Below are 22379 nucleotides of genomic sequence, written 5' to 3'. Positions count from 1 at the left end.
CACAAGACTCCGATAGACAGTATCTAAAGAGACATCCAAGAGTACAGGCCCAAAATAGAAACAGAGGATAGAAAGAATGAAGAATAAATTGAGTGCAAGCAAGACACACAGATCAAATTTATGAACTAAAAAAATTATCTCCTGTACAGTGAAGCTGAAACTTTCTTGAAATACAGGTATAGTGGGAAACACTAATACAGCATCCAATCAGGTTTCTTTTATATAGAGTATTAAGTATATCAATTAAAGGAACAAATGTTCGCATGCATTGACCATATACAACTCACAAAATCATATGCTGCTTAGAGATCGGAACCTGGAATCAACTCTCCTCGACTCCATACTTTTGTTCATCCACCCTACTCTATGTTCAAGTGAGATGCCTTTTACATTGCTCTATGTTGAAGTGAGATGTCTACTGAATGCAATCTCTGATTGTAAGATTTTGGGTTTCCTCAACTCGATACTTCATCTCCCGGATATTTGAAGACAATCAACAAAGAGCAATGTAAAAATTCTGGAATTTAGAAAAAAAAATTAATAAAATCTTTTCCCTTGTTAAAGGACCGTCTCTCTTATGGATATGCATTTGTACATACCTGAGAATGCACTTCCATCTTCTGTTCATCCACCTTACTCCAAAGCAAAAGCAAGGGAACTAAACGCTAGCAAGAAACTTTGTCCCTGAGAACCTATCCTCGGACATAATAATAGCAGTCATTCAAGCTGAGCTAATAATAAATGTTGTTCCTATGATTCTTCTATGGGCAACATTTTCACAGTACATATTCGAAGAAAGTTCAGCATCTCTGATCCTTCACTTTCAAATAGTTCTGTTGTGCGTTATAGGGGCACCAGCTCAAAATTGCACCAAATTAGTTCATAGGTAATCAGGATGTCATAGAGAGCTATAAGGCTTGTCATATGTCATCATAATCTTGTCTGAAACAAATCCGAAGACCCACTGACTTCTGCTGGAAAGTAAACCTCCACAAACATTATCACTACATAATTAGATACTAACATGGATTATAATTGGATAATCTCTTAACAAATCAGCGTTGGCCCAAACTGTCTACCCAAAATGATCTATCCTTCTGTGGATAAGATGTATCACTTCCAAACAAAGTCAACACGAAAAACCAATATTTTGACACTTAGAAGTGGAAGTCAATCAGATGATAACACTCCATTCACATTGAACATCTCAGTGTAAGATAAACTGAAAGCTATGCAAAAGAAAATCCAAAGAATAATATGGCCAAGCCTGAGCTACAAATTAAATAATACAGATGAATATAGTATCCTCCAGATGGAATCAGGAGGTTGTATAACACCACTATAGATAACTTACTTTACATCAAAATGAATGGAATTGTTTCCTACGTTGATTTTCATGAAAAGAATCCTTGATATAAGGCTATAAGATAGAAGAAATAGATACCATATCAGTAATGCTACAAAACGCCAATTTCTCTCCTAATAATGATAGACCATTTCAATAGAATCTTTAGCCAATTCAAGTTTAAATTTTGTCTTTTTTTTGAAGAAAAAATATCTAACTCAATATCTAAGCGACCCACGCAGCCTCTCCTCGTACCAGCACACGCAGCTCAAGCCAACCAATACCTCCGCAATCGCCGCCTCGGTCTTCTCCCGATCCGATAAATGCAGTGTTTGTATCATCAGAGCCCTTGGATTCGTATGAAAGCGCATCCGACGGTCCATATTCCGCTCCTCCTGCCAGCGTATCGTATCATGGGCCATCGGCCCCAGCCAAGCCAGTATCCGCGCCACCGCTTCCTTCCACCCCTCCGCTAAGCTGCCATCCAGTGGCCCCCGATTCCTCCACGAATCCCGAAGCTTCGATCGCACCGTCGAGCGTAGTCCAGCCGGAAGCATCTCGTACACGTCTTCTCTTTCCGCGCACTCCTCGACTCCACTTTGTAGCAGCTTCTCGGCCGATAAGATCACGTTCGCGTACCGTAACGCCATGCCGGCAACCCCCACCGTATCCGGATGCGCTTCAAGTGCCTTCGTCCAGTTCATATCGGGTTTCGGGTCCGATGCTTTGGCCCCAAATATCGGGCAGGAATTCCTCATCGGTATGTCCACTGCCACACGTCTCTTCTCGATCGGACCGGATGAGAACTTGGGGTAGAGCCGGAGCTTGAGATGGGCTTGAGTGAAACGGACCCGGATCCGATCCGTTACGAGAACCGGAGGGAGACCGGGCACGAAAGGTCCGAAAACGACACAGATCCGGGCGAAGACCGCGAAAGCGGACTCCGCCATGAGCCCGACCGCTTTATCGAAACCCTGGGCCCAAAGCGACTCATCCTTGAGCCGCTTAACCTTGTGGCGCTGCGATTTCAACTCGAGCCGGAACGAGTCGGATCCGAGAATGGTATCCTTCTGTAACGGTATCGGACCGCTATATCGGGTCCATCTCTCGACCATCTTCCGCTCCGTTGCTTCCAATTCGTCCATCACCTCCACCTCGGCGAAGAGTTTAGCCGTCACGGCTATATACTTCTCCATCTTCTTAACCCTCCTCTCGATTCCTTTTTTAGTAAGTCGGATCCCGAGGCGGTCGAGATCGGCGGAGCCGGCCTTGAGAACGGTGTAGTGGCGGGCGAAATCTCGGGTTAGATTTCCGCGGCAGCGAGATCCGACACGGGAGATGGTAGCGGCTGCGCGGTCGAGGTCGTCCATGAACTCGTAGCAGGCGAGGCGGAGGAGCAGAGCCTGGTCGGTGGAGTTGAGGTAGGCGACGCCCTGCGATCTCATCGTATCCGACCGGAGCTTCAAGATCTCCCGATCCGACATGGAGAAGTGGAGCGACACGAGGCGCGACATGGCGGCGGCGGCCTCGAAGGCGAGGATCCCGAGGGGGGTGTCATCTGGTCGGAGGTCACGGCCCGGGATTAGATCCGTCCCGATTTGGGAGGAGAGCCAACATTTAGGGACGACCATGGAGGTACGAATCGACGACGATCACCTCCTCCTCTTCGTTTCTTCTTCTTCTTCTTCTATTGTCTTGTTTGAATCTATGCTTGGTATTATTAGTGTAGGTGAGAGTAGATTGAGGGGTATTTGAGGTCGACGAATTGGGCGCGCGCAACATTTTCTAAGAGGCTTCTTGGCAACGCGTAGTTGGCCGTTAGATAGATTCTACAACAAGCTTCAGGCGACGACTTATTTTTCAAAAAAAAAAAGAAGAAAAAAGTAAATTTCCAAGCCGGTTTCTGGTGGGAACTCAAAAGAGATGGTTGGTCGTTTACCACCGCGTTGGGCATTGCGTTGAATAACTATTAAACAACCTTGCCAAATAATTCTCTGAATCGCACTTCAATATAATATTGGGTAATTATTGGTCGGGTTCCAAGATAGATAGATAGATTAATAGATTATTATGGAGCACTATTATGTTCCACGTCAACAATTGAGGCGGCGAGGATCTATATCATTTTCTTCGTGTACACACGGGGGGATGGCAAATATTTTTTGGGGGGGGAGGGGGGATGGGGGGGTGTTGTCAAGGAGAATTGCATATACTGCGGCTCTGCATGCGCGTGGGCTCCACCATTTGAATCGACGGAGTTTATTAGTAAATGAGACCGATCGACTGACCGTGCCTTACGATGACACCTTCAATCCCGTGATGAAGACGACGACAGAGACGTCTCTTCGACGGTTTTGAGGGGACTCAGATCGCTTCCTTCTTCTTTATCTCTTCGATCGACTCTCGATCCTTTTGCATCTTACACCCTTATTTTCATCTTATTTGCAACAGCTCGTTTCGTATTAATTTGATCCCTTAGCCATGTGCTTTTCACTTCTTCAATTCTCTATTTCTGTCTCTGAAACAATATTTTCTGCCACATCCCAAGAACACGACACAGAACAAGACAAAACCAACCCTCTTTTACTGACCCCTCACAGAAAGTAGTATTCCTTGAAAATATTTATCAAACCTCTCTCTCTCTCTCTCTCTCTCTCTCTAGATTTCTTGCTCTTGTGTCTAAATATGATACATATAGCAGTCCAGCCCTCTCAGTTTTCATCCTTTCAAGGGAAAATGAATCACTAGTTAGGGTTGTTCTTAAAGTCTTCTGCAACATCCCTCATGCTTTGTTCAGTCTGCTTTCAAATTCTTCTGCAACCTATTAAACCCAAAGTTGCGTTTCACTTGGTGTACACTGCCTAACTATATATATTTGAGCATACAGATGATATGAAGCAGAACCACTCAGCAAGCTTAGGATTAATGGCAAGGTGAGGACAAGCTTAGCCAAAGATGCTTTCAAACAGTAATATATGTTTGCCTTCTTGCAAGCTTAAGATTGAAGTGTGAAGGCAAAATATACATTTGAATAGTAGCTTATCAACCAGATTTGCTTTATATAAACGCAATATGCAATAGAGTACCAGATATACTTGTATACATAGACCTATAGATAAGTATGATAGTCTCACATAACATTGCTTGGTGAGAAATTATTTAGAATAAAATAGATAAGGAGTTCATGTAGAAAGAACACAAAAATATCATACTTAACTAGATGAGCATTCTGATGAAATACTTCATACCTGTACCCAAATACTGATGCGAATTAAACATTTAAACGAATCTAAGTCTATATGTAGCAAGAACTCAGTTATAATAGGTGCCATATCTGTCCTATAATATCAAACTCAACTTTTTTCTTTTCTGTGGAGAAAATAGTATCAGACTCAACTTTATCCATACACATATAAATTAACTATAAGCATGTCGACGTTATAGCAGTACAGCTCACTGTAAGAAACAAGGAATTCAGATACCACGTGGATTTATTCCTTTTAATGGTTTTATAATTGACTTGTTAAATATAATAATGAAGTGATTCCATTAGATCATGAACGTCCTAACAAGATACTGCATGATGCACCTGACACTGGTAAGTATAAGGTTTTACGGATGATAACTAGTATGGCTTCTCTCTATTCCAGTTGAAAGAAGCTGAGAATTTACCTATTCCTTAACTATCCTCACCTGCGTGTGGTTTATTTTCTATTGGTAGAATGTGTTAGTTTTTGTGTAGCAGACTGGTCAAAGAAACAAGGTCGACAATGTCACCAGTTGCCATGCACTTTGAGCCAGTACTTCTCCAGTAACACCATCTCTCTCTCTTTCTCTCTAACTAATTTTCTTATTCTTCCTTTCTCTATCTATCTAGAGATGGCTATTTCACTATCCAGAAGAGCTTAATCAGTTTCCTTTTTCCCTACACTAGTTTATAGTGTCAACTATACAACACAATTCTAGTAGATAACTAATCCTTTTAACCATACGAAATCGAAAAAGTTCTAGTTCCAAGAGAAGCATGACAAGAAGAACGTATACAAGAATTTATGACTTTTTCTAGCACCTATAGAGATGATCTTAAATTACCAACCAAAAGAAGTAACTGTTATCCTGCTGACACGGAGAGTAAAAATCAAAGCATGTTCTGACAGTTTTATTAAATTATTGCTGTCGATATATGAAGAGTCTCATGTGGATTTATTGAAGCTCTATATATTGGATTCTATCATCCTGATCGTGCAAACGAATAATTTAACTAAAGGTATGTTACTCCAAGTCGTTCAAATTAATGTCAAAAGAACTGGATCATACTTAAATGACCTCGATCAAAATCCTTGTTGGTTGTACCAAAAGATGCAATCCGTGAGCCAGTTCAGTACTCTTGTTCAATGAGCTCTTGTGAGTTGCTGCTAGAGTACTCGAATTTTTACGGTGTAAACTTAATTTAATGAATTTGAAATTGCATTCCAGTATAAAGAGCGATACATATGAGTAGTGTCAACACCATACCTGAATAAAGCGAAAGATGAAACGCAAGCAACAACTCAAAACTGAAGAGAAAAGCCTTTGGCTATAAGGTGGAAGAAGAAGAGGAACAACAAGGAAAGGGAAGGAAAATAGCATTAATAAAAGAGAAAAATCCATGCAGAGATATGGATAATTTATTGTTCAAGCACTTCATACCTTGCAAGTTGTATTAGAATTTAGGATCACTTCCTAGCCTGAGCTCGAGATCTAGTTCTTCGACTGGTCTAGCACCTAGTTTTAGTACTTCAGGTTGTTGTTGTTGATGATGATGATGCTGATCTGAAGAGGATTTCATGAAGAACGGAAGCATAGGATCGAGATGGCGTCTCTTGCCACTGATTAGATCCACATCGTCGTCGTCGGACCGACAACTTGGTATGCTATAACCAACTTCCCTTAGCTTCAGTTTCTCTTTCCCTAGATTCATGTCCATCATCGCAACCCGTTGAGCGGTTCTTGGATCGGTGAGGAATCGATCGGAGGTGTTATCGCTATGTTCATGCATGGATGCTACAGCAATACAATTAGGGCTGGAGAGGGTTCTACATACCAGAGAACCAACCTGATCTGGAAGCTGTTTCTCTTGGCCTTCACCTGTGGGGCTTGGAGATTGCTTGAGCCTCGCTCGATCCCTCCGGTGCACGTTCATGTGACCGCCGAGCGCTTGGGCTGATCGGAATTCCCTTCTGCAAAAGCTGCATGAGTAGGATCTTGGAGGCCATATGTAATCTCCTAAGTTGCTGGCAGCGTCCTCCGCAAAGTCTTGTTCTTCCCTTAAATCATTGTAGGTAGAAGAAATTTTGTGGTATAAGGTTCCAACAAGAGGTTTATCAGTCAATTTCCTTCTAGCCCACATCCAGTACTTCCTTTTCTCCATTACACGGCACTTAGATCAAGAAGATCGATCTCGGGTATCCAAGTGCTTCAGGTGTAGATGGAAGAGACTATATTATCTTCTAGCTATCAGGAAAGGGAGCTTAGCTGAAAGTCTCCATCCCCTCAAGGTTGTTGTAGGTAGAGATATTCTAAATTTTATAAGTGAAATTAGTTCTTTTTCCACCTACTATATTTTTTCCTGAGATAGCTATCTTTGCTACACTTAGGGTTCCTTGGAAAATTAATCCTAGGCCATGTGTTCATATATAGCTTACTAGGCTTGCCTACAGTGATCATCATGGCCCCAAGACTTTCCAGGATACCGAATGTGGCATGCTCAATACTTGGGCACAAATTAGAAGTAGAATTTGATTGATACAGTATAAAACATTATATTATAACTAATGATCCATTTGTCCAACAGGGTTTCAGGTTTTATATCATTGTTCAATCATTCTCCTTATTCAAGCATCACAGGTTCAATAAACAAATGGTAACTTGTGCTTCTCAATCTCCATTTTCTGGTGCTTGTTTGGTCTGCCAAGTTGTGATTAGAATCCTTGAGTCATATCTTCAAGATTATTTCAATGAGATGGGTCATCCATTAAGTGATATAGAGATAATTTAAGCTGACACTTCCTACCTGTACTGCTTGGGCCTTGTGACCCTTGCCTTCCTTTTCCTATCATTCTTTTGCTTGATGCTTAATCAAGAATCATAATATATATCGGGTGATTAATCCTCAATAAACAGCATCATTGACTAAGGTAAGTATAATTTCTGGAACTGGTTACATCATCTTCCAAGGAGCTTCCAAAAAGAAAAGGTTATCCAGCCAAAAGGCAGCCAAGAACTTTCCATCCTACTCATAGTCATCAAGACATCTACTATCAGTTCAGGAGCATCAGACAACAATGAAAGACTGAAAAAGTGAAAATCCCAAAGAAAGCAATCAACTACTTAATAATGACTTTGGAATTCTATGTTCTACTTCAAATACTTCAATCTCAACTTGGTTCCCTACACAATAAAGTTAATGCTATACAAAGAAAAACCAAGAGTAGAAACAAAGAGGAGTAATAAATAAATTACAGGATTGTTGACTGGGTCGTAGAGCAGTCACATTTCATTTTAGTTGAGACATGACACTGAAACACCATGCACCTTGAATTCAACCTCACCTTTTCTTTGGCCTTCATAGCACTATCTTTTCTCACTTCCCTGCTCTTTTGACTCATCTCCTGGACCTTTGCTCAGAGATTCTTCATGTTCTATTACATTATCAATTTAAGGATTGTTGGTACTGAGAGTAGGTAGTCTTGGAGTCCCACATCAAATTAAAGGAAGAAAAAAAAAAGGGATAACATTAGGATTGGAATATGGAACTGAGTACAATTCAAAGTTTCAGTTGTGGGTGATACTTGAAGTGCTATGAGAGAATATTTTACTGTTTTTCTTCTATTTTCATGTCCTATCCTTCAGTACAATCTTTTGGATTATCTAACATTTGAGTAGGGCTTACTGATATATTTAAGTTTCAATTATTTGACATGTTGGTGTTCTATCATGTGGGACTTAGTATTTGACAGGGTATCTGTCTTGAGAGGTCCCATGAACTGTGCAAAAAGAGTTGATGCCATAACTATTAAACTTTCCCTTCAGTGTTCCTCTGTCTTTTGGCATTATGTGGCTTTTTTTTTCTCTCAGTTTGGTATAACTCTAAAAACTTTTAAGTTGATGATTGAATGCCAATTATCCTGACTTGTGACATAAGTAGTATTTCTGAATCATGATACACAGAAAGGCATTTCATTAGCTCGAATCATAAACTTTTTGTTCCATGAATTCATAAATTTGGATCTAAAATTATTGTACCATTCTGAAAGAATTTTGTAGCATTTTAGAATCAAGAGTAGTAAATGTTGCGTTAAGCAATTGTCTAGATGCACTAGCATTAATTCCGACATTCGGGCTTGCAGAAGATCCACTTCCTCTGTTCATTCACATGCAGCAACTTGGGACCCCACAGATGACATTCTTCTCGTCATGCTATTATCAATTCCGAGTGCAATTGGGCTGGGTTTAATCCAGGATTAAACATAATGGCTTTATGATTAGGACTGCCATGAGAGCATAGATTGGCTAATTGTATATTACTATCAGAAAACCTTGTGAAACGTCATCGTAGGCAGTCGTCGTCACCCATGAAGAAAATGTTTAAATGTTGGAGAGAGAGAGAGAGAGAGATTGGATTTGATATCAAAAGTATCTTCCATCGTAATCACGAACCGGGTGCTAGCTAATTGTGTATATTTGATTGTCTTAATGCAGTGCCTGCTCTAGCTGCAATGTCTTTGAAAGTGATGCAGGATGAGTATTATACTTAGCTTCTCATTAAAGTACGTAGGACATGAAAAATATAAAAACAAGACGTAGTACAAAGTTGTTCTAAAAGTCTAGGCAGAATTAATTAATACAAGATTGATGGTTGGGAAATTCCACTTGTGATTCCAAGGTCTCTTTACGTCAAATTTATGAATTTTTTTTTAATGCCGTCGAGTTGATTGATTCAACCTTTGGTCGTCCTTTAATGGTGACTTGAGGACTACTGAGATGGTCAGTTCTGCCAGGACTTGATGCTGTCATGCCAAACTTCGGATTCGAGATTATTCACGGCTCCTCAATTAGAGCAAATGGTCCACATTTCATACGACACTAAGTATTAATTAGGCTAATTTGGCATAAATGAGGCTCCTAGTCTCAGATAAGACCGTGTAATTAATTGTCACGTGGCTTTAAGCTTCTCCATAGACGATCTTTTGCGTGATTGATGAGGTCTTATCTATAGGTATACAGGTATACCATTTAGTCCAGATATCTAGCCTATGGCCTGCCTCTCTTTAGGATCCAATGATATATATACTAGCTGACTCATTATAAACTACAGTAACACTAATTATAGCTTACTAATAAAATGGAGATCAAGTTCTTATTGGAGTGCTCAAGATTGATGACTAAATCTTGAAATACTTGGTAAACAGAGATGACAGCAATCGCCGAGTATAATGGCGTTTGCTGGTGTTCTGTTTCTGAAACAAAAGGATACCAATGAGACTTAGTCCAAACATCTGTGACTGATTCATATTTGCTTCAATGATCATCAAATGCCTATCAGACAATTTATTAACCTGGTGCAAAAAAAATTTTACAGCAAATGATTGCTGACACCCAGTTTTCTAGCTTATGTTTCATTTTCTTCTTAGGCTCTTAGCATTCATCAAAAACTCCAAATTAATACGTTCTGAAAGTTTGGATTTATAACACAACAGGAACCAGTAGGCAACATCTGGTTTTGTGAGGATATGGGCATCAAGACGATGACAAGCATCTAAAGAGAAATTGCTTCGGATTTCAGAAACAAACTTCCATGCATGTGAAATTATGCAGACAAAACCTACCCAAGAAAGCGCCAAATCATGACAACTCCTAAGCCTCTTCGTGAGCTAGACAAGGAAAACAACAGCAGATCGATAATTCATTGAGATACTAAGAGGAGTGCCTCGGAATGTGGCAAAGAGTGCCCTCCTTGAACAATTTATAATTGCTTCCCTTCTTCCTCCTCAAGCTTCTTCAACTTGTGGTAGCCTTTGTCGGTGCCAAATAACCTGACAAAAGAACAATGGAAAGAATAAAAGACTATGAGGAACCTCATGAACCGTACCATAGCAAACGAACTTGTCGAATTCCAGAAAAATCTCTCAATGGGCACACACGCCTTTCATTGAATTAGGCAAATTAGGCTGGTGTCCATTACATGCACTTCGTTGGTTTGACAAGGTCATTTCATTAGTTCTTTATCACATTACCATAACTCATAAGAACATTGACATGGCACACTAACAAGGCACATATGGATGATACATAAATTTAGTCTTCATGGTCAACACTCTGAAGAGATTTGACAAATGCATGCATGTATAAAATTCTTCCAGAGCATAAGCAACAATCAAAGATATACACAAGATCTACAATAAATTTTGGTTTCCTTTTCTGCAAAGTAATTAATATAACTTCGTCCTAGAGCTAAGATAATTTACAATATATTTTAGTTTCCTTTCTGCAAAGCAATTGATAATTTGATATAAATTCTTTCTAGGGCTCTTGATCAACCCGGGAAGAATCATGCTATGAATTTCAATGCTTAGACCATTTTTTTTTCTGCACATGATGATAGTTCTTCACCAATGTGAGAAAAAGTAGCACGATACATATAGTACATACAAAGTTTTCTCTTATTGCATTAAAGTATCATTTGTATCTATAGCAACTCTGCTTCTACTATCCCCATATGTAAGAAAACCAACAAACTACCCAGAATTTTGGCGTAGAACATGGTCACATGCAAGTTACCTATATATGCTGATTGATTCATTGTGATGACAACTTTTTAGGGTTCACACAGTATGTGCTTATTTAGTTAGTTTATCTGACAGGAAGTGAAAAAAGAGAAACAAACACTCACCAGTCCATGTAGACAAAAGTTGATGAGTAATTCCCAGATTTGGTATAAAGCACACGATGATGGTAGTCATGAAACACAGCACTACAAAAGCAACCAAAAAGACTCAATTAATGAAATATAGGAAAGCAAAAAGGCTCACATGAAATATAAAGTGAAGATAAAATTGTAGCTCACCCTCCATATAGTGGCAAGAAATTTGATGGACTCCAAGGGAAGTGGTATCCACTGTGAGCCTCAACAGTCTCCAAAACTCTCAATACCATCCAAATCCACAATGTGAATAGATGAGGGCCAGTGAGAGCAGGACCAATGATAGTCGCAAATCCAAGAAATAAAATTTCAGCAGGATGTGCATACTCAGATGTCAATCCAAAAGGTGTGGCGTATCTGGAAATAATTCATAATATAACAGCTAAGATAATTGAATAGAATGAATGGTAAAAACGTATAAATACTACTTACTCATGATGAATACTGTGTACATGTTTGTAAAGCCATTTAGTATGCAGAACCCTGTGACCCCAATAGAATACAAAGTCCTCCACAATGAAGTAGAAAAGTATTTGAGATAGGATGACGCTCCTACAACCATAGATAAATAACTATTCAAAGGGATAGCAAGCATGTATTAATAACCAAATTAGCTAAATAATACCAGGGTGGCAACGGAAGACTGCTTCTAAGGCCCATGAATCTGAAAGTTGGATAGGAAAATATCATAACTGGTAAATTCACACAGATATGGTACAAAATTAGCCGTAGGATGCATCGATCTTGCGAAGCAGGGGAATTACTCTTCTTCTGCAGAGATTTATATGTTGCTCATTCAGATATGTTTCGAGAAAGAGTCCAGCTAATTGTAAAAATTACACTTGGACGTCTAAACTGATGCCTCTTTTCACATAGAACCCATCATTTTTAATACATGAGCTTAAAGTTTTACTCTTATAGTAAAAAGAGATAGCAAATTTTGAGATATTCCATGGTATAGGGGGTAAATGTTACAAAAGAAGACGAGGAATGCACGCGGAAATTGGCAATAGTTCAGAGTTCTTTGCGTAATTATCTCAAAAAGAAATAGTTTATGAAGTAACAGAGAAAAGCAAAATAAGAAGAAAAAAAAAGATAGGATTTTTGCAGACCTGGATTTTATATTTGCTGAAAAGCCCAGACCTTTCGAAGTATAAGGAGGGGAGTCCGGATAAGAAGAAGACACTCTCGTGTAGTAAGAAGGTGCCCAATGTAGCCATTTGGAATTCGCTGAAATGAGTAATTAGATACTGCAAGAACCAAGCAAAATAGGCACAGATAAGCCTCTGATCCAATGCCAGCACCAAAAAAATTCCATTAAAGACGAGCCCAAGGAGAAGTAAACTCCTTACCAGCCATCCAGATTCGAGGAGAGACGCCATGGATCTCGGAGGGAGGATCGAAGAAGGCGGGTGAGCGGACTCCGACTCGAGCTCTCGCCTTCGCGAGGAGCGGGGGAGCGATTTATTTCGACGAGAGTGAGATTAACAGGGGGGAGGGGGGATAGTAGCCAGACTGTCCCACGTGGTGGGTTTATAAAGCGACGGAGTCCTCGTAGATCGGGTGGCTTTTAGCCGTTTCCGTGTTTCGTGTTCGTCCTCGAGATACGAGAACCCTCACCTCGGTGCATCCGACGGTGCTGGAGGCTTGACTTCGGGAATCGCGTCGCTTGTCCTGTTTCTGAAGTGTTTCCGTCCAGGTGCGGTGGGGCCCATGGCAGGGCCCACGTGGCTCGTTTTCTGTGGGCGAGGTGCAACTAGGCTCGCGCGACTAAGATTCTTCCTTAAAATACTTGAGTTAGGTGTAGATATATTGCATGAGATTGGAGGATAAATTTATTCCATAGCTATCTTGTGCAATACTTTGGCCAGTTGCCTGGACCAATGTAGTACCGACCGGGTAATAAGAACTGCTTACGTGAAGCATATTTCCTCTAGATTTAACAGGTTCACTAAAAAAAGAAAAGAAGAAAACAAAAAAAAGAAAAGGAAGAGAGTAGGTTTAACGAGCATGATACATCCTGTTCAAGTACTGAGAATCTGACAGGTAGAAGACAGAGTACAGCATCACCTCAGATCGTACCAGATTTCATACCGAGTCCTGTCTCTTATTTACGTTCTTTCTCCCCGTTAGATAGAAACGCCAAAAGATTACCAAATAGTATGGTCACAGTGGAATCCAAGAATTGTAATACTATTATAGCTGGGAAGAACGCTAATTTCTAGGAATTAAATGATTCAACTTGTCAAATTTATAGTAACCAAGCTTGCAAAAATTTATTGCCAACATAAGCCTCCAGAGTTACAATCATCTAATTACAAGTTTATGTTTTAAATAAAAGCATCTTAAAAATCATTGAGAAAATTGTGGCCTGTGATTACTCAAGTGCTAAGCAGAGAAGCTGAAGGATAATCGACCAATATAAAGAAATAACAGATCTTTAGTCACACCAAAAACTCCAAGTAGAAATGTGTATAGATGGAAACATTAACCTGAACTTACCCAATAAAAGTTGCTCTTCGAAATCACCACCCCAAGAACCAGATCCAACTGTGCGAAAGTTTTTATCTCACGTCTGCGTTCCTGTGAATCAGACAAAAACAAGTCACAAGGTCTGAGAAAATACAAAATAAAGAAGTAGTAGTGGACCAATGCACTCATAATGAGAAACATCGAAGAAGCTGCCAACGTAAAGGGGATAGCAACAGAGGTGATCATGTGATAACATACATTCACGTAAGTACGCCTGTGAATGTTTTGAAAATATTGCTGACATTCTGCAATAGGACGAAAGTATTGAACTGTTGCAGATACGGAAGGACTATGGTCTGATTACTAGGCATATTCTTCCGAGAAATTTAGCTCTAAATTGTTAGCTATATGCACCGTGTGTCTACAAAAAAAAAGTTATTCATATTCTATTTCACTTTCATCTCTGAGTTTTGAAGCAGTTTAGAAAGTTAATCGTACAGCAATGCCAACCATGACCACTTTCGCAAAGGATAAGATGAAGGATGCAGCAAGATACCAGCTTCCTCCAATAATTTTGTAGATTATGTCACATATGAATGTCCAAAATACTTGGATAAAGCAAATATCACACATGTAAAAAATAAGAGTATTGATCTTCACCTCCCGCAAGATTTTTAAAATTTGAATTGTCCTCTAACTGAAACTATAATTGGCTTTGATAATGCCCAGGTTCTGGTGGTCTAGACCTTATCCATCTCTGTAGTTCCCATTGATTATTCATAGAGGAACTTTTTCTACATGTCGGAAACTAAATTGCAATTTCACATTTTCAAAATTTAAACATTTTTTTCGTGTATTTTATCACTTCGTCCTGCTCAGAGAACCTGACTAATACTTGAGCTCTAGGAATACATCTTTGCAGCTTAATTACTGTTTAATGTCTTCGGGATATTAAAGATATACGAGGTTATGCATTTGACTCTGAAATCAACTTCCTATGTCATGCATTTCTAGCTACAGGCAACCAAAAAGACCCTTAACTAAACCTTTTCCTCAGTACCCAAAAGTTTTCTCATGCTCATCACTCATCACTTGCATTTGCTTTCATGTGAAAGGCGATTCTTCACAGTAAATCTCTCAATTCACCAGCTTGACGCTCGATTGAGACACTAAATCCCGGTCTCAAAATGTACGACATTTAGATAGATACCACTTGCCCTCCTTATCTGATAACAGTTCGGATTAAATTAACTATACTCCTATCTAAAATCATACGGACTCATTAAAAGTAAATCAAACGGAAGAATCGAACAGATCTGTCTACTACTAATAACTAAAAACGAGCAGAAATACCTTGAATGATACATCATCTGAGAACAGGGAACATATCAAGAATCCATATGATCCTTCATAAATCCTCGATTCAGAGAGAGAGAGAGAGAGTGCCTGTAAGCGAGCGGAATGAGCCGCGCGACGATCGCAACGATATCTATGCGCCACCTGGAACACATAGTAGGAGGATAATTTTAAAAATGATTAAATTGAGATTTGGGCAGGGGCCGCGCGTGCGCGTACCCCCTCTACCACAAATTATGACGTCCACTCTCCCACTTGGGGAGATGGTAAGCCAGCGCGCCCACCAAGTGCAATGTGGGCCGCTGACCTAGGCCATGAGCCTTATTGATCGCCCATTGACCCCGTCCAGGTAAGTATGGCCCAACGTTGCACCAGCCCCCTCTTTTAACCACTGGCGAGCTACTCAAATTTCCCGATCTTCCGATGTGGGACTAAACTAGTTGCTTGTATCCGTAAATCCGTCTGCCACTGCCTCCATATACTTGTGGTTTGCATGTTTTATGTATGTCACAGACTCTCAGTGTACACGCTTACTTAATCCGTCTCCTTTTGGCCCCAAATATTATACTTAATGGGATTAATGACCTCTAATTATAAATATAAATATAATATAATATAAGGGTCGGAAACTCAACGCCAATATTCTTTTCGATCAACTTTTCTTTAACAAATATATAGTTTTTGGTCTATATTTGCTAATTAGGACTATAAAGTTAGAATGATTTCATAAATGTTTGTGTGGTTTGAGCATTTTTTTACTGCAAAGCTTGAATCGTGATTAGGGAAAAACAAGCTGCACGAAAAGATGGAGATAATAGGAAGATGATTAGTTCTTTGCAATTTCGGAGGCATGTTGCATTTGTTATATAGACTCATTAATTAGACCAGTAAGCATACGACTCAAAGATTCACTTTCTAAACTCTGCGATTCATATTAATAAGAGTATCTACAGGGGCATACTCGGTGTACAGCACTCACACACTTAACCCATCTTCTTGCCCAAATCACCCCCCCCATTTTATTTCCTCACCTACCCCTCTCTTCCCTCGTCCTCGTCCTCTTCATCTTCCGACAACCTCCTCGGCTCCTGTCCGTTCCCACTCTCCAAGAGCCTCTCACTTCCTCCCGGAATACCAAATCCCCTTCTTTGCCTCTCTATCCCTCCGGTGGTATTCCCATCAAGAATCGGAATAGAGCCGGCCTTATCCTACGTTATCTGCCTTCTAGGGTTCGTCAATCCGATGAGATGGCGAAGCTGGAGGAGGACCAAGGTGGCTCCCTCAACGTGTCGCGATCCAAATCGGTGTGCGAGACGGTGAACGGATCCCACCAGTACATCGTCAAGGGCTTCTCGTTGGCCAAGGGGATGGGTTCGGGGAAGTACATGTCGAGTGATACGTTCACCGTCGGTGGGTACCAGTGGGCGGTGTACTTTTACCCGGACGGGAAGAACCCGGAGGATAACGCCTTGTACGTGTCGGTGTTTATCGCGCTCGCGAGCGAGGGCACGGATGTGAGGGCGTTGTTCGAGCTCACGTTGGTCGACCAGAGTGGGAAGGGGAAGCATAAGGTGCACAGCCACTTCGATCGCGCGCTCGAGGGTGGGCCTTACACCCTCAAGTATCGAGGGAGCATGTGGTACGTGTTCTTGTTTTGAGTTGGGTTCTTTTTTGGGTTAATTTCGTTAGTGTTTCTTTCGTCTTTCTTGCGCTCGATTTTATGGGAATTTGGATAGATACTAGATGGTTGAAGTCCTTTTTGTATTTTTGGGTATTTTTTGTGCTAAAGATTCATCCTATGGCATGTGGAGTGCAACATTTTGATCTAATGCTAAGTATGCAAGAAAGTGGGAGAAACGAAATTATCTCGGCTGGACTGGTCGGTGGGGCGACGTCCATCTGGGTGTTTTTCAAATTGCTGATTGCTCGGTTAAACTTATTTGTGTGTGTGAGTGTGTATCTATATGACCTATGGCATGTGGAGATAACTTTGTTTTCTCTGTCCAAAATGTGAGAGTTCTTCTAGTTATTTGATGGTTGGGTAAGCATTGATATTGTAAGGTTCCTTTCTAATTGTTATAATTTCTTGTCATTGTTATATAGGTTTACTTTATTGTATGCTCATAGTATAATTTGGTGTTCTTCTATAGCTCTTCTAAATATAGATATCTTGGGTATTTTAGTTTAGCATCTTTGCTGATGTTTTCGTTACTTATTTTGTATTTTGACTGGTTCAATTCTTCAATTGTGCACATAGAAGAAGCCGGTATAATCTTAGACAATTTTCTTGAACATATCCATGTCAAAGAAATTTGCAAGCATTGCTTGAATAATCTTGTATATTTGAGGACAATGATACACATTATATAAATTTCATAAGAATGTTCTATTTTTATGAGAGAAATGAGTGACTTATGCACTGCTGCCTACACATGGTTAAAGAGGGAGGATATACGTACATTTATTGTCATCTCTGAAGTGGCTGTTTCCATGACTTGAACCAATGGCCTTTTGACTGAAGAATCATCAAATAAACTTTTAATTTTGAATGTAGTTATAAATTATTTGAAATGCACCAGCAGTAATACCATAGATGAGTATATCTTTACTTGTTGAAACAGAGTAGACAGCAGGTTGTGGGCTACAATTGCTTAGTCAATTAAAATAACTCTTTTTTTTATAGTTTGGTTTCTACTGGCTGTGAAGGTAATTAAACAGCTAATCCTTTTTCTACAACAGCACAACCTTCAATTGAACAGGCACTAGCCAAAGTCGTATGTAAAGATCTGCCATGTGAATTAGCAACTAGGCCCAAAATTTGAGTGTCGTTAAGATGAGAATCCTGAAGTTCATAACTGGTTTACTAAGAAAAGTAAAATATAAATGGTTAAGAGTTCATGCAAGTTTATGTGTACGACACATCAGGTTATAATTTCCTTGGATGATTTAGGCATGCCTAATGGAACTACCTTTTTTATAATGTTATCCAGCCAAGTTAAGCAATACTGCAAATTTCTACCCTGAATGATATTAAAGATATATCAGTATATAATACAAAATTGTGGCTTGGGCTAATTGTCAAGGTTGTTTGATGTTCCATTATATGTCATTATTTATTTTCTGTTCTTTTTTAACTGTATGCCTTCCTTTGCAATTTTTCATGCATTTACAATGTTCTTCTTTTGACACTGCCACAGATAAATGATTGGTTACTTGTGAATTTCTTAGGGGTTACAAGCGGTTTTACAGAAGATCAACCTTGGAAACATCGGATTATCTAAAAGATGACTGTCTAATCATGAACTGCACTGTCGGTGTAGTTCGGAATCGTATTGAAACACCAAGGCACTTCTCCATTTCTGTACCACCACCTGATTTAGGTCACTGCTTTATGGAGATGTTGAAATCTGGTATTGGTTCTGATGTAGTTTTCGAAGTTGGTGACGAGACTTTCAGAGCTCACAAGCAAATTCTTGCTACTCGGTCTCCAGTATTTAAGGCCCAATTTTTTGGTCCTATTGGAAACCCAACTCTTAGCAGAATTATCGTGGAGGATGTTGAACCTCTTGTTTTCAAGGTGATGACTAAATTACATTTTCATGGTGAAGGACAGACAGTACATAGAAGATATTAATATGAATATAAATGGAACATACTCCAGTGACAAAAGAAATATTTTCGAAATTAATTTTGCTACTTTGGTATGTTATAGTATTTTCTTTTTCCTTTAAGAGAATAAAATTTTTAATGCATCTTTCCTCCTTTGTGAAGTCTCATACAGTCTAAATGGATCTTGCCGAAGAAAATTCACAAAAGAAGTGTTAGTCCTTTAAAGCTTGGGATAAAGAAAATATTTTTCATTCTGAAGACATCATTTAGTCTGTAAGCAGTTCTAATATTATGATTGAGTTGGAACTGTACAACTTTCTGGGTAAATTGGCTTCCAAATTGCCTTCTGGTTTGGTGCGCCAGCTATAATGAGAAAATTTTCTTTCTTCTTAGGAGATTTTTTATGATATTACAAATTGGTAATGCAATGTCAATTGCCTCCTTTTCCTTAAATAAATTTACTCTTTCATAAGAAAAGAAAATTCTTTAATATTGGTAATGCACTGTCTTGCACTGGGACAGTTCCTGTTGTTAGTCATCTTAAATAGCTGCTGTTAATCTGAAGTTCAACACTATGAAAATTTGTCTAATATGCCAGGCAGAACTTTATGTTATTTTTTTTATAAGTTGACACACTTCTAATTAGCTATGTATTTTCTCTTGTGTAGCTGATAACCTTCTCTTTACGCAGGGCATGCTTCACTTTATATACTTGGATGAACTTCCGAGTGTTCATGAACTGGATGGGTCAGCTTCTATGTGCACATCCACAATTATGGTGCAACATTTGTTGGCGGCAGCTGATAGATATGGATTGGAGCGTCTAAGGCTGCTATGCGAAGCAAAGTTATGTGAAGAAGTCACAGCCGATACAGTAGCAACAACTTTAGCCCTGGCTGAGCAACACCAATGTGCTCAATTGAAATCTGTGTGTCTAAAATTTACGGCAGCTCGAGAAAATTTGGGAGGTGGGTGTTATTCTCTCTAAAGAAAGTTTCTGGCTAGAAAAAGACTTCCTATTGTGCACTAGGGTAGGATTTTTCATGTGTGCATTGGTATCTTAGGGAAAACATTCCTAAGAACCTGCAGTAAAATATTTGCTAATATGCACTAGGATACCCTTTCTTGCTAACTTGAGTACTTTCAGTCACTTTGTAGCCACAAATTTGCTCCAAGATGTACAGAATTACAACAAGCCTTATTTCCTTGAGAGTTGTAGGTTATAGGAATTATTTTCCACCGTTTAGCTCTATCTTGCTCATTGTCTTGTGGAATTGAATCTTTTCCTGTTCTTTTCATTGCCCTTTTGGCCTTCTTTCACCTTTGGGTACCTTCCATCTTAATTAAATTGCTCCATCTTATTATCGGAATATATCTTCTCATTGGACATGCTAAAATTGTCTTAAATATAGTTCTGCATTTACTTGTTATCAAGTTCTTACCTTGTAAGCAAGCATTTACTTAGTGCAATGCAATCATCACAGAGAATAGTTTGATCTAATGTCCTTGATCAAAACATTCTAGATGCACTTGGTATTAGAGAATAGGGATAAGCAAATTTTAAGTTGATAAGATCTGATTTTATGTTATTTACTTATGTTTTTGGTGATTTAAATCCGTCCTGAATGGAGTTGCTTGATTCATAAGCTTTATTATCATGACAGTTTTTTTTTTTGGGTGAAATTCTGCCCCTTTAAAATGTCACAGTTGATCTTACGTTTTGTAAAAATATTTGGGGTTATATTAGGTTAGAAAGCATGCTGATAATATCAGCTTATTTTTTTATATTGACTAGCTTATCCGTAATAAATAATCGTCCGAATCTACTTGGATATATGGTTGAGCTGTTTCTATTAAATAGAATCCACGTTGGATATATGGTTTAGCTGTATACTTTATTTCTCATATTCCAAATCTACTTGCAGTTGTCATGCAGACTGAAGGTTTTAATCACTTGGAGGAGACATGCCCATCTCTACTATCGGACTTGTTGGCAACTGTGGCTGTGGTAGATGATGATCCGACATCAATCTGTCGGAAGAGGAGCGGTAGCAGCAATATAGGGCTCAATTTATTGGACAGCATTGATCCCGACGGAAGGCGTATGCGGAGGCGAATGTAGCTCTCCTCACTGAAATCTCGGGTTCTGAAGTCCTGCGACGTCCTGCTGCCACCAACAAACATTGTATTTCTTCTTGTGGTGCTTGCAGTGAAGTGGCATCCCTGATTTAATTTGATTTGAACTTGAGTTACATGTGAATAATCATATATTATGTTTCTGTTAGCAAGTGATCGTAGTGAACCTTCAGCAAAATTCATAAACAGCCATTTACATTGTATTTTTCATTGCCTAACCAGCATAACTGTACTCTATTAGTTTTGGAGAGTGCCTATATGTAATCTTTTGCAGACGGACGTGTTTCTTTAGATTGGCACAAAGGACTATGTTTATGAACGTACTGGATCGTATGGTGGCTAATTCCTTCAATTGCTCACTTGTGAAAGCCTAGGCGGTTTGCTATCCTTTAATCTCAAAGTAGTTTAGTTTCAGCGTGTTTTAAGATGCAATACACTAAAAGAAATCAATATAAATAAAACTTTTGTATCTTCTCTTTTTCTCTCATTATAAGTAGAGAGAGAATATGTTTTGGCATCCACTTAATTTAAGTAGATGTCAAGATATACTTAAGATATTTCATAGGATTCATAAAACTTAAAATTGATTATTGTATTACACCTTATATACATAGAGTTTTTTAAAATATTTATATAGAGAGAGAGCCAAATGACTCAGTGTTTTCGTTGTTGTGATCTTTGAAGTGATGTAGGAGCTCAGATGTTGATAAAGGAGCATTCGTGCTATTTATATGGATTAGATTTTTTGTCCAATTATAATTATACCCCGTGACCAATAATTTAATATCTCAGTAATCTCTTTAAGTATAAAAATATAACCAAACCTCTAGACTAATTGAGCATTGTAGTTTTGCTCCCACTTTTGGACCCAAATTTCGTATGTGCTGTGCAGATGAGAGTTTTAGTTAGTTTTATGACAACTATGCTCTTAAAATTTTACAAAATATATTTTTTATTATATAACTGAAATTCCCTTAATCCTTCTTCTTTCATCCTTAAACCCAAAATATACTCTCTCTCAGAACAGTTTGGGAACATAACTACCATGAAATCCCAATTTGCTACCAAATCCTTTTAGAAAAGAAACAACTTGATATTCACATATATACTTGTTATCTGAAAATATTCTTCCACAAGAGCGAGACCAACTTCAGATTAAGCAAAAAAAAATCCATCAAATATTTCAATCCAAAGCGTATCCCTAACATAATCTGATGAATTATAACCTGTAAGACAATCAATCAGATCACAGAGTTAAGTGGGTCTCAACTAGGGAGAGGTGAAGGGTTTAAATAGGTGTTGAGTTGGCGAACGAAGCTGGCTGGAGAAGTTGCTGTGCTAGAAGTACCTAGGGAGGAGAGTGGTAACAAACTTGTGGAGATTCCAAACCACGATGCTATTACGATCTACGCTCCACAATACCACTTCATCGCTCTCACGGTCCTCCGCCATCTCGAAGGTCTTGGTTAGGAACGGCCGCGGACCCACTTTGTTAAGCCC

General features: G+C 39.2%; 4 protein-coding genes and 1 non-coding gene across 5 annotated transcripts; 1 reads left to right on the top strand and 4 right to left on the bottom strand.

Annotated features, from left to right (window-relative positions):
* Positions 1-1471: 1471 nt before the first annotated feature.
* On the bottom strand, positions 1472-4124 carry LOC140790339 (protein PSK SIMULATOR 1-like). Its single transcript, XM_073140366.1, has one exon. The coding sequence runs from the start codon at positions 2974-2976 to the stop codon at positions 1564-1566; it is 1413 nt and encodes a 470-aa protein (XP_072996467.1). The 5' UTR covers positions 2977-4124; the 3' UTR covers positions 1472-1563.
* Positions 4125-6047: 1923 nt separating this feature from the next.
* On the bottom strand, positions 6048-6755 carry LOC140790458 (probable transcriptional regulator RABBIT EARS). The gene has a single exon (XM_073140574.1). It carries the CDS (start codon positions 6753-6755, stop codon positions 6048-6050), a length of 708 nt encoding a protein of 235 aa, XP_072996675.1.
* Positions 6756-10027: 3272 nt separating this feature from the next.
* On the bottom strand, positions 10028-15499 carry LOC140791551 (very-long-chain aldehyde decarbonylase GL1-8-like). Its single transcript, XM_073142185.1, has 9 exons — positions 15132-15499; positions 13809-13889; positions 12659-13084; positions 12419-12556; positions 11932-12077; positions 11739-11858; positions 11451-11663; positions 11277-11357; positions 10028-10419 (listed from the first exon to the last, which is right to left on the bottom strand). Exons 3-9 carry the CDS (start codon positions 12686-12688, stop codon positions 10350-10352), a joined length of 798 nt encoding a protein of 265 aa, XP_072998286.1. The 5' UTR covers positions 12689-13084; positions 13809-13889; positions 15132-15499; the 3' UTR covers positions 10028-10349.
* LOC140791579 (U1 spliceosomal RNA) lies at positions 15332-15491 on the bottom strand. Its single transcript, XR_012109587.1, has one exon. It is a non-coding gene; the product is annotated as a U1 spliceosomal RNA (small nuclear RNA).
* Positions 15500-16109: 610 nt separating the features above from the next.
* Positions 16110-21198, top strand: LOC140790608 (BTB/POZ and MATH domain-containing protein 3). Its single transcript, XM_073140750.1, has 4 exons — positions 16110-16773; positions 18363-18711; positions 19435-19711; positions 20669-21198. The coding sequence occupies exons 1-4, from the start codon at positions 16382-16384 to the stop codon at positions 20863-20865; spliced, it is 1215 nt and encodes a 404-aa protein (XP_072996851.1). The 5' UTR covers positions 16110-16381; the 3' UTR covers positions 20866-21198.
* Positions 21199-22379: the final 1181 nt, after the last annotated feature.

The sequence above is a fragment of the Typha latifolia genome, chromosome 6, assembly GCF_019914945.1.
Source record: "Typha latifolia isolate L0001 chromosome 6, TyphaL0001v2, whole genome shotgun sequence".
NCBI classification, from domain to species: Eukaryota; Viridiplantae; Streptophyta; class Magnoliopsida; order Poales; family Typhaceae; genus Typha; species Typha latifolia.
This window is presented reverse-complemented; position numbering and strand designations above follow the sequence as displayed.